The sequence below is a fragment of the Eretmochelys imbricata genome, chromosome 3, assembly GCF_965152235.1.
Source record: "Eretmochelys imbricata isolate rEreImb1 chromosome 3, rEreImb1.hap1, whole genome shotgun sequence".
In the NCBI taxonomy this organism is placed as follows: Eukaryota; Metazoa; Chordata; order Testudines; family Cheloniidae; genus Eretmochelys; species Eretmochelys imbricata.
In genome coordinates, this window is record NC_135574.1 from 153,818,722 (window position 1) to 153,831,015 (window position 12,294).

The following is a 12,294-nucleotide window of genomic DNA, read 5'->3' on the forward strand; positions in this document are numbered from 1 at the left end:
CAAGGTGGTCCGGTCCCAAGATAGGGATCTGCGTTCCGTCTATCGCCCCACCACAGTTAGGGAATCCCATTGCAGCAAAGCCATCCACTATGACCTGCACATTTCCAGAGTCACTACCCTTGATAGCAGCAGCTCAGTGATTGCGTTGGCTACTTGGATCACAGCAGCCCCCACAGTAGATTTGCCCACTCCAAATTGATTCCCGACTGACCGGTAGCTGTCTGGCGTTGCAAGCTTCCAGAGGGCTATCACCACTCGCTTATGAACTGTGAGGGCTGCTCTCATCTTAGTATTCTGGAACTTCAGGGCAGGGGAAAGCAACTCACAAAGTTCCATAAAAGTGGCCTTACGCATGCGAAAGTTTCTCAGCCACTGGGAATCATCCCAGACCTGCAACAATATGGAGTCCCACCAGTCTCTGCTTGTTTCCCGGGCCCAGAATCGGCGTTCCACGGCATGAGCCTGCCCCATTGCCTCCAGGATGGCCAAATTGCTGGGGCCCGTGCCTTGAGAGAAGTCTGTGTCCATGTCCTCATCACTCTCCTCACCGTGCTGCCGTCACCTCCTCGCCTGATTTTGCAGGTTCTGGTTCTGAACGTACTGCAGGATAATGCGCAAGGTGTTTACAATGCTCGTAACTTCTGTGGTGATCTGAGCGGGCTCCATGCTTGCTGTGGTATGGCATCTGCAGGAGAGCAGAGTGGCAGCGGAAGCCTATCGCACCATCTGCTGCCAGCAGCACCAGGACACAACAGCGGCGGCATCAGCGAGCTGAGCTGAGCGGGCTGCATGCTTGCCGTGGTATGGCGTCTGTAGGAGAGCAGGAGAGCAGAGATGCAGCGGAAGCGGTGGCTGATGACCTGGAAGGTGGATTCAGGAGAGCAGAGTTGCAGCGGAAGCGGGAGCCCATGACAACCAACGTGGAGAAATTCGCTATCGAGGAGAGCAGAGTTGCAGCGGAAGTGGTGGTTCGATGATGACGGTTAGCAGGCCTACTGCACTGTTTGCTGAAAGCAGTATGGTGTCCGCACGCGAAACGATTGTCTGCTGTTGCTTTCACGGAGGGAGGGGCGACTGACGACATGTACCCAAAACCACCCGCGACAATGTTTTTTGCCCCATAAGCTTAACCCAGCTTAACCCAGAATTCCTATGGGCAGTGGAGACTGCGGAAACTGTGGGATAGCTACCCACAGTGCAGTGCTCCAAAATCGACGCTAGCCACAGTACTGTGGACGCACTCCGCCGATTTAATGCGCTTAGTGGGGACATACACAATCGACTGTATAAAATCACTTCTATAAAAATCTACTTCTATAAATTCGAACTAATTTCGTAGTGTAACATACCCTTGATAGGTCAAATCTGCCAGGCTTCTGCAAATAAAATTGTCTCTTTTGTAACAGCACAGAACACAAGTACTGCTATTTTACTGTAATCAACTCAATTTTGGCCCCAGATGGTTTTAAGGAGAAGTAACAACCATTACCACTACCATTCCGTACATCTGTTTGCTTTATAGCCCAGTCCTGACCGTGTTCTAACAGCAGCATCTATGTAAAATCTGAGGCCAGTTTTAGATTCGGTAACTTAATTTAGGAACTTTCCATTTTTGACTGAAATAAACTATGTGCCACAATGCATTGTTCAGTTCATCTCCCACATCACAAAACTACTAATGAACTTTCGTACCAATATCAGTTTCTACGAAAATCCACCGTAAACTTCAGAGCAGTGGACAATAGTCATGGCTCTGTTTCCTAGTGCTTCAAAAGTTTTTAATCCATAAGTTTTTGTTTGTTATCCCTCAGAACAGATCACAGGGTTCTTGAAAACCTAACAGGTTACTCACTACTGTTTCAAGGTTAGATCATGCTCTTTCTTACTCTGCCCAGCAGAGGACTAAAAGGGGAAGTAAGACTCCATCCCTTACTCAGCCAACCTGAACCTTGGGTCCAGTGTAGAGTGCAGTCAATATTTCTTGGATATTCCTCCCATGGGAAGTGGGCAGAGAGGGGCTTGGAGTGGGCAATACTATGGCTCTGTCCTCTGCCTCCACTCACTGACCAAAGTAGCTGGCCAGGTACGAGAGGGGTGTAAGCTGCACTCTCTCAAGAGCTTCAGTAATTTACTTCCCAAACTTACTCCTCCAGAATGGGGGAGGGGGAGGGTCATGGAGAAACATCAGGGAAGGAATTGTGACTCTGGTATGTCTAGTTTAATTCATTGAACTAAAAGGAACTAAGGCCACTACTTCTGAATGTGAGTATCCAAACTAGGGTTTAATGTGCTTTAACTAATGCAATTAATATGTGCACCTAGCATTACTCAGATTAACCTTTTCAACTTGCCCTAATCACAATTCCCTTTCCAGGCCTGCTCCTGGGATGGAGTTGTCACATCCTGACCCTTATTCCGGGCTGAGTCAAGGTTCAATCTGGACTTTAGTAATTTTTTTCAAAGAGTTCACAGGCTAGCGAGTATGAGGCGGAATTTGTTTGAAAAGAAAAAAAAAAAACAGCGGAGGTTAAATTAGTCACTATGAAAGACAATATGAAAAACGGTCAATTCCCTCTTTTCTACCCCGTCCGAAAATATGAAAGTAAAGGTACATGCTAAACTAAAGGACAATTAATAAGTAGGTCAAATGCCACTTTTGGAGCATATGAACTACAGAAGAAACTCTGAGTCAAATATTATGGCAAGATTTTAAAGACAATTGGATAACCGGAGAACCAAAATATCTGTAGCTATGCAGACTAAGATAATAAGGATATTCATATTTAATAATTCCTGGCATAAATTCATCATGTGCTGGGGTCAGGAAGGAATCTCCTTTTCCCATTGTAAATCTGCTAGATACATTACAGGGGAAAGTTTTTTATATTTAAACCCTCCCCTCCCCCCCGTTCCTCTGATGCACCATGTACTGGCCAATGTCGGATTAGATGAATCAGTGGGCTATTCTATTTATGGCTATTCATAGGTAGATATGATACGGGTCAGATTCTCCCACCCTTACTCACAATGAGAGGCATTGTGCTCCACTAGTAGTCCGTAGGATGAGTAAGTGTGGAAGCGTTAGGATGACAGAATGTGTCTGTAAATGAGGGAAAAACCCACAACTAACAAGGGCCAGAGAAAAGTTTCTTTTGCGGCTTAAAGAGGCAGAACCTTTGCTTACTAGGGGACCACTCAGAACGTGAAATATGTACCTTCGCTGTTAACAATTATTGAAGCAGTTCCAGTAGCAGCATCCTCAGTCTGACCTACAAATTCTAAGAAAGGGAAAAGTTACCATATGTATTATTTCAACAACAGTATGTGATGCAGTTTAACCTCCCATAACCTCCAACACTTAAAAATGCTAATAACTATTTCACGTGTAACAATGCCAAAGAAGCTTAACAACAACAAAAGAAGTGTTAACTTACACCCACAAAAAAGCAAATGTGAGTCCAACGTTCTTTAATGTAGCTATGTCTCTGCTTCAATGACAGCATTCTTTTATCCAGTGAAACAACAGATTCTAGGCTGGAGAAAATTAAAGCACTGAAATAATACAGCATATTTCCCCCTCTTAATTCTCTGTTGATTTACATTTCAGAAGGAACGGCAGCCTACATTAAAGAAGATGGAAGATGTCGGGAGGTTGTACATTTCCTCTTTGGATCAATCCATTCCGTTAAATTATTATAGGCTGAGCTGGTAGTGTGGCCTGTTATTATGGTTGCCCAACACTTTCTGCTACAAAACCCAGTTTTCAGTTACATATAAAACTTTGCCAAACATTAACCGTTTGGAATGAAATTTTCCATGCCAGGTGATTGCCTCTGGCTGATTATTATTATTTTTGAAAATTTCAGTCAAAATGATGGTTGTTAGCAACTCAGAGCTACATTTGAGGGATGGTCCCGCTCAGCTCCTTACAGCCCTGGACTAGAGTAGACAATGCTCAATGCAGATGGAACTTTTGGGGACAATAGCTGCAAGGGTTTAGTAAGTTTCTACTGTGAATGTGTGTACTGCAATTTCTCAAAGGCTTAGTCCTTGGCCAAATTTGGTTGGATATTCACAAGGGATGGCAAAAGGCCAAACCAAACCAAATGAAACCACCACAATTTTTTAACATAGGCAAAGCAATGTACTTTGCCCTAGCCTCATTCTCAGAAACAACTGGACCATTCTGGGCTGAAATTTTCCAGAAAAATTTATCCTGAGGCTGATACCTGGCATGGAAAATTTTAACTTGAACAGTTAAAGTTATTAGTAACTGAAAATTGGGTCTTATAATGGGAAGTGTCAAGCAACTTAACCAAAGGCAGTACTAGCAGCCCTGCCTGTAACTGAGATAGAGAGGGAAACTAGGATTTAGAGACTTCCTCAAAAAAAGTGCATTTAAAAATGTGGCTGCACTCTGAGATATGTAAAAATAGCACTGCAGGGTTGGACTGTTATTACTTTGTTATAATATATGGATCGAATGTACTCCGTTTACAAGCAAAAAGATATTTTCCTTAACTGCCAGCCCTGCAAAGTTAGCCTGGGATGTGAGAATCAAGCTGGATTGTTCACTTCTCACACGTCATCATCAGTAACTGAAGTGCTAAAGGCTGGTGAAGACAACTGCGCAACCTCCCTGTCCAATTATGCCTTCAGTGACACTTGCGCATCCCCACTGCTTTCAATTGGGACTTACTCAGTAGTTCTGTTGGGGCCTGACCCAACATCCACCGAAATCAATGGAAAGACTCCCATAGATTGTAAGATGCTTTGCATCAGGCCATTGGTGATACACAAGAAGAAAGCAGCAAAGCAATGCAAGTTTCTCACTCTCTCTTAGCCATGTTGGCTTTGCAAGGCTAACAGGAGTAAAAGGCAACAACAATTTACTTTCATCACTGACGTGAATAGATATGACTCGGGACACACACGTATGCCAAGTAAGAAGGTTCCATTTGTATAAATTCACATTACAGAGTAGAACCAGACCACACTTTAAGGCAGGACTAGTGTCTTTGTAGTGACTTTTACGAGACTAGAATTTTCTCTGTCTTTGAAGTCTTTCATGCCCTGACAATGATTTAGATCCTGCTATTTCCTGCTGTAAATCAACATTGAACATTTAGGCTAAAAATTAAGGGCAAAATTTTCAAAAGTGGACACTAATTTTGGATGCTTCAATACTTGGGTGCTCAAGCTGAAAATCATTTTTCAGTCATGCTAAGCATTTGCAACTCTGATAGACTTCAAATGGAGTTGCATGTTCCCAGAACCTCTGAATGTAAGTCTCTGGGTGCCTCAAATTGGGCATCCAAAATTAGTGGTCACCCTTGAAAATGTTGGCCTAAAGATTTAACATAGGCCATTTCAAACCAGACTGGACAAAATAATGGTGAACACACTGCAGAGAACCATTCTGCACCAGAATGGGTGTGCGAATTAGACAACCTAACCAATCTAACCTTCCACCTCCTCCATCTCTAGTTTCAAATGTTATCTAAAAAATTAACAAATTATTTTTTTAAAACTGAAATTTTACCTGTAGAAATCCCATTTCTCTTGAAATTTTCAATATAATCATTGCCAAACGAGTCCTTCCCAACCTGCAAAGACATTATGTACATTAAATCTTTTACAGTCCACAAACTGATGTAATTCAACCATCATACACTAGACTTTATTTTACAGCTCTTTTATCTCAGTTACTTGATCAAATAGCATTTTACAGCTCTCTCCCACCTCTAAAACAAAAAGCACATCACAGATACAAACAAAATTATGCACCTTTCACACTCACCTTGCGTCACTGGTGTGACGTTGCACTCTACCTGATTTTATGAAAATATGCTAATGAGTATGAATATAATGTAACTGGAATATGCTTCATGCAAAAGGTCTCTTGTAAGATATCATTACAAACCTTATAATCTACTGAGTGTGGTCATCCTATTTGCATAAATGTATCACTCTTGTATCTGAAACTAGAAATATGAAATATAACTCTGAGGTCCTACTGTAGTTATGCAAAGTGTGGGCCATTAATGGTGGTTTGGAATCCTGATGGCTCCCATCAACTATGACAATTGACTGTGGATGGCTCTGTTTGCTTGCAGGCCTTCCTGTGAGTCAGGCTGGAAGGAATGAGGGCTTGAAGTCTTACAGTGACATGTGATCATGTCACCTGAACTGGAATCCATCTTTAATCTGGTGCTTTTCCATTTAATCTGGTGCATTTCCATTTAGAAGGAGGGGTGGGAACCCAAAAAGGGACAAAGGATTCCTGCCTTATGCAAAAGATATATAAGGGGTTGGAACAGAACAAAGGGGGGCGGCAGTCATGAGAAATCCCCTAGCTACCACCTGAGCTGAAACAAGGGCTGTACCAGGAGAAAGGATTGTGCCTAGACTAGGAAGGCATCCAGTCTGTGATAGAAGCTTACTGGAACACCTCTGAGGGTGAGATTTCATCTGTAATCATTTTCTTACTGTATTAGGTTTAGACTTGGGTGTTTTATTTTATTTTGCTTGGTAATTCACTTTGTTCTGTCTGTCATTACTTGGAACCACTTAAATCCTACTTTCTGTATTTAATAAAATCACTTTTTATTTATTAGTTAACCCAGAGTATGTATTAATACCTGGGGGGGGGGGCAAACAGCTGAGCATCTCTCTCTCTCAGCGTTATAGAGGACGAACAGTTTATGAGTTTATCCTGTATAAGCTTTATACAGAGTAAAACCAGTTTATTTGGGGTTTGGACCCCATTGGGAGCTAGGCATCTGAGTGTTAGAGACAGGAATACTTCTTAAGCTGTTATCAGGTAAGCCTGCAGCTGTTGGGGGATATGATTCAGACCTGGGTCTGGTTTGTAGCAGGCAAACGTGTCTCGCTCAAACCGGGCAGGGCACTGAAGTCCTAAGCTGGCAGGGAAAACAGACTCAGAGGTAGTCAAAGCACATCAGGTGGCAGTCCCAAGGGGGTTTCTGTGATCCATCCTGTCACAACTGGCATTATAATTCATTCATCCTTCTAACAGTAAATTGAGTATTCAGTGGCAAAAATCTACATTAAGAAAGAGTTATGGTTGCTTGGTGAAAAAAGAAAAGGAGTACTTGTGACACTTTAGAGACTAACAAAGGTGCCACAAGTACTCCTTTTCTTTTTACAGATACAGACTAACACGGCTGCTACTCTGAAACTGGTTGCTTGGTGGCACATTATACCCTCGCAGAATGCTGAGTTGAGCAAAACTCAAAATTCTGAAAACCAGGAAATGCACAGTTAAGGTTGCCCATGCCCCAATATGCCCGATTAACATACAAACATTTATTCTGCTATGTCCACCCTTGCTGAAATGTACAAATACTTCACCCCTTTTTGCAACCCGTTCACTCTTACCCACACGATTCCCTCTAACATGCCACTGTAATAACAAAGACAGTCCTTGCCCCAAAGAACTCACAGCATAAGTTAGTTGGTGGATGTGTGCAGGGTTTATGTATCTTTTGGGGTGCATTGGCACAGCTTTGGGCTTCAAGGTCGGGGTCCACTGGCAGAGCTAGGGTTTCAGGGGGATTAGGGTGCATTGGCAGTGCTGGGAAGGTTAGGATTGTATTGTATTGGACTGTTAGGACAATAGGAAGGTTAGGGTTGTATTGACAAAAGTTGGGGGTGCAAAGGGGTTGGGATGTACCAGCCGAGAAATGGGGTGTAGGAAGGCAGATATAAAAATAATATATAAAAAATGGAAGACAGGGGAAGTTGATAGTATAAATAAATATAAATCAGAAGCTTTAAATCAGAAGGTATTGTAGAAAACTGGTAAGGGAAGCAAAGGGATACAAGGAGAAATTTACGGTCAGCAGTGGTAAGGCCAACAAGGAGTCTTAGATTCATAGATTCATAGATATTTAGGTCAGAAGGGACCATTATGATCATCTAGTCTGACCTCCTGCACAACGCAGGCCACAGAATTTCACCCACCACTCCTACAAAAAAAACCTCACACCTATATCTGTGCTATTGAAGTCCTCAAATTGTAGTTTAAAGACCTCAAGGAGCAGAGAATCCTCCAGCAAGTGACCCGTGCCCCATGCTACAGAGGAAGGCGAAAAACCTCCAGGGCCTCTTCCAATCTGCCCTGGAGGAAAATTCCTTCCCGACCCCAAATATGGCGATCAGCTAAACCCTGAGCATATGGGCAAGATTCATCAGCCAGATACTACAGAAAATTCTTTCCCAGGTAACTTGGATCTTACCCCATCTAAAACCCATCACAGGCCATTGGGCCTATTTACCATGAATATTTAATTACCAAAACCATGTTATCCCATCATACCATCTCCTCCATAAACTTATCGAGTTTAATCTTAAAGCAAGATAGATCTTTTGCCCCCACTACTTCCCTCGGAAGGCTATTCCAAAACTTCACTCCTCTGATGGTTAGAAACCTTCGTCTAATTTCTAATCTAAATTTCCTAGTGGCCAGTTTATATCCATTTGTTCTTGTGTCCACATTGGTACTGAGTTTAAATAATTCCTCTCCCTCTCTGGTATTTATCCCTCTGATATATTTATAGAGAGCAATCATATCTCCCCTCAGCCTTCTTTTAGTTAGGCTAAACAAGCCAAGCTCCCTGAGTCTCCTTTCATAAGACAAGTTTTCCATTCCTCGGATCATCCTAGTAGCCCTTCTCTGTACCTGTTCCAGTTTGAATTCATCCTTCTTAAACATGGGAGACCAGAACTGCACACAGTACTCCAGGTGAGGTCTCACCAGTGCCTTATATAACGGTACTAAAACCTCCTTATCCCTACTGGAAATACCTCTCCTGATGCATCCCAAGACGACATTAGCTTTTTTCACAGTCTTTTAAGTATATTAGGAACAAAAGTAATCCTAACAATGGTATCAATCCATTACTAGATATAAATGGAACAATTATCATGAATAATGCAGAAAAGGTGGAAGTGTTCAGCAAATATATCTGTTCTGTATTTAGGAAAAATAAAAATGGTGTAGTAATACATGAGAATACACTTTCCATTCCACTAGTATCTCATGAGGATGTCAAACAGCAGATACTAAAGTTTAACATCTTAAAATCAGCAGATCCAGATAGTTTTAAAAGAGCTGGGTGAGGATCATAATGTTGGATTTGTATAAGTCTTGGAACACCAGGGAAGTTCCAGAAGACTGGAAGAAAACTAATGTTGTGCCAATATTTAAAAAGGGTGAACGGGATGACTAGGGTAACTATAGGCCAGTCAGTCTGACATTAATTTAGTTGGGATTGGTCTTGCTTTGAGCAGGGGGTTGGACTAGATGATACCCTAATCTTCTATGTTTCTATGATCTCAAGGCAAGATAATGAAGAAGACGATATAGGACTTAACATAAAGAATTAAAGGAGGCTAATATAATTAATGCCAATCAACATGGGTTTATGAAAAATAGATCCTGTCTGTCACAGAGTATCCCTTCACCTAGCCGGTGAATACCGCAGCCTAAACTGTTCCTGTGGTGTCTTAGCCACAAACACACACAGACTGATTCTCTTTCACCATGTCGCATTTAATCTTCAGTGTCAAAGCATAACAGAATGTACCACAAGTTTACAGCAGTAGGAGTTTTCCACACAGTTCTCTTTTCTCTCCAAGGTGCACCCACTGAGCTCCCCGTAATTCCTGTTCCTTCCAAACATATCCCCCCCGTTACTGAACCAATTGCCTCATTAGCCCAGCAACTGCCACCCAAGCATCAGTAATCCCCAACAGAAACTAGTTAATTGACTTCAATTCAACCTCAGTGACAAAGGTGCCAACGTTAGTGCCCTGTCATGCTGTCAAACTAACTCAATATCTTTTTTTTTTTAAATGAGATTGCAGGTTTGGTTGAGAAAAGTAATAGTGTTGATCTAAGAGACTTAGACTTCTGTAAGACATTTGACTTGGTACCACATGGCATTTTGATTAAAAAACTAGAAAGACAAAATTAACATGGCACACATTAAATGGATTGAAAGCTTGTTAACTGATAGTCTCAAAATGTAATTGTAAATTGGGAATTGTCATCAAGTGGGTGTGTTTCTAGTGGGGTCCCGCAAGGATTGGTTCTTCGCCCTACACTATTTAACATTTTTATCAATGACCTGGAAGAAATCATAAAATTACCACTGATAAAGCTTGCAGATAATATAAAAATCGGGGAGTGAAGGGTAAATAATGAAGATGACAGGTGGCGGATACAGAGTGATCTGCATTGTTTGGTAAACTGGGTTCAACTTCAAGCAAATAATATGCATTTCAATGTGTCTACATGGAAAAGTATACATCCAGGGAAAAAGAATGCAGGCCATACTTACATTATGCGGTCTCTATCCTGGGAACCAGTGGCTCTGAAAAAGATTTGGGAGTTCTGGTGCATAATCAGCTAAACATGAGCTCCCAGTGTGATGCTATGGCCAAAAGGGCTAATTCAAGCCTTGGATGCATAAACAGTGGACTCTCAAGTAGGCAAAGAAAGGTTATTTTATCTCTATATTTGGCACTGTTGCAACCACAGCTGGAATACTGTGTCCAGTGTAGGGGGTCCACAGTTCAAGAAGGGTATTGATAAATTGGAGATGATGCAGAAAAGAGTAACAAGATTTATTAAAGGATTAAAAAACATAATTTTTGGTGATAGACTCAAAGAGTTCAATCTATATAGCTGAACAAAGAGAACGTTAAGGAGTGACGAGATTACAGTCTGTAAGTACCAACATGGGGAACAAATATAATGGTCTCTTCAATCTAGCAGAGAAAGGTATAACATGATCCAATGGCTAGAAGTTGTACATTTTTAATGGTGAGAGTAATTAACCACTGGAACAACTAATCCAAGGGGTATGGTTGATTCCCCATCACTGGGGGGGTTTAAACCAAGATTGGACATTTTTCTGAAAGACATGCTCTATTATTTTGGGGAAGTTCTGTCACGTGTTATACAGGAGGTCAGGCTATATGATCATGATGGTCCCTTCTGGCCTTGGAATCTATCAGTCTATGAAGGAATGTTGGGGTACAAGGTGGTTGGGGTACAAGGTGGTTGGGTGTACTGGCAAAGCTGACGGGTGTAGAGTGGTTGAGGTACACTGGCAGAGCTGGTGGATGCCCCTCACCTGAGCGCCAAAACACTCTCCCCTACCCTCCCACCCATGACCATTATCCCCAGTCCTGTCATTGCAGTCACAAACCTCTCTCCCCGCTATTCCCTCATTCTTCTGCTTCCAAAACTCTCCCCTTCCCAGGAAACATTCACATGTCTAATCAAAGTATTTGGGGAAGAAAAAGTACTTTACTCACAAACAACACTGCCACCCATGATTCTCAAATTGCAGCAACCCCCAGCCACTCACTGCTTTGGTCTTAGGAAGAGGTGTCACGGATCCACAGGATCTGTGTTAGACCCCAGCTGTTAAACAGTCCTTTGGACCCCCTCAGTGTGCCAGACCCCCAAGGGGTCCTAGTCTTCTTTAGGGGCAGATCATGTGACCTCAAGATCTCCACAACCGAGGCCAGGTCTACACGAAAAAGTTAAGTCAACCCAGCTACGTCCCAAATGATGTAGTTAGCTGACCTAACCCCTGATGTAGACAGCATTAAATCAATGGAAGACTTCTTCCATGGACATAGCTACCACATCCCAGGAAGGTGAATTAACTACAGTGACAGGAGAATGCCTCTGTAGTTAAGTGATAGTGAGTGGCTATGCTGAGCCTCGAAGCTACAGCACTACTGTTTCACACCATGAGCTCTGCCCAGTGAATCCAACTGAGATAGATTCCTGTTCAGAGACTTTTTACTCTCTTCAGAGATCAGTGCACCTCAGCAAGTATTTGTAATGACACCAGGCAGCCTTTTCAAAACAGAGAAGGGTTTTATTAGTCAACTACAAAACACTGCTGGAAAGTCCTTAGAAGCAAAGGTGAAGTCAGAGTTCAGACTGGCCAACCTCAGGGCTCTACCTATCCAAGCTGCTGTACAATCCATTTTGGCTCTGTCTCCCTCTCTCTGTCTGTCAGTTCCAGGTGAAAGCTCCTGTCGCGCTCTAAAGGCCAGTCCTAAATACCTGACACCTTTCCATCCTTTGTCTTCCTCCTGAAGGACCCCCTTTTGAGTTTACATGTTCGCCTGCTGGGGTTTCCTGTTGCTAGAGGTCAATTGTTCAGTCCTTGGGGTTCCCATTTTCTTTCTGGATATTTCATTGATATGAGTGTTTCACCCAGCCCTTAATGACCCATTCATATC

General features: G+C 42.5%; 1 protein-coding gene across 3 annotated transcripts in view; it reads right to left on the bottom strand.

Moving 5' to 3' along the window:
- RBKS (ribokinase) overlaps positions 1-12,294 on the bottom strand; it is a 114,158-nt gene that overhangs the window by 56,573 nt on the left and 45,291 nt on the right. For all 3 annotated transcript variants that reach the window (XM_077813626.1, XM_077813624.1, XM_077813625.1), the window contains exons 3-4: positions 5,543-5,606; positions 3,216-3,278 (exon numbers count right to left, since the gene is read on the bottom strand). In XM_077813626.1, coding sequence (XP_077669752.1) covers positions 3,216-3,278; positions 5,543-5,606 — 127 coding nt within the window. The remainder of the gene's footprint in view (positions 1-3,215; positions 3,279-5,542; positions 5,607-12,294) is intronic.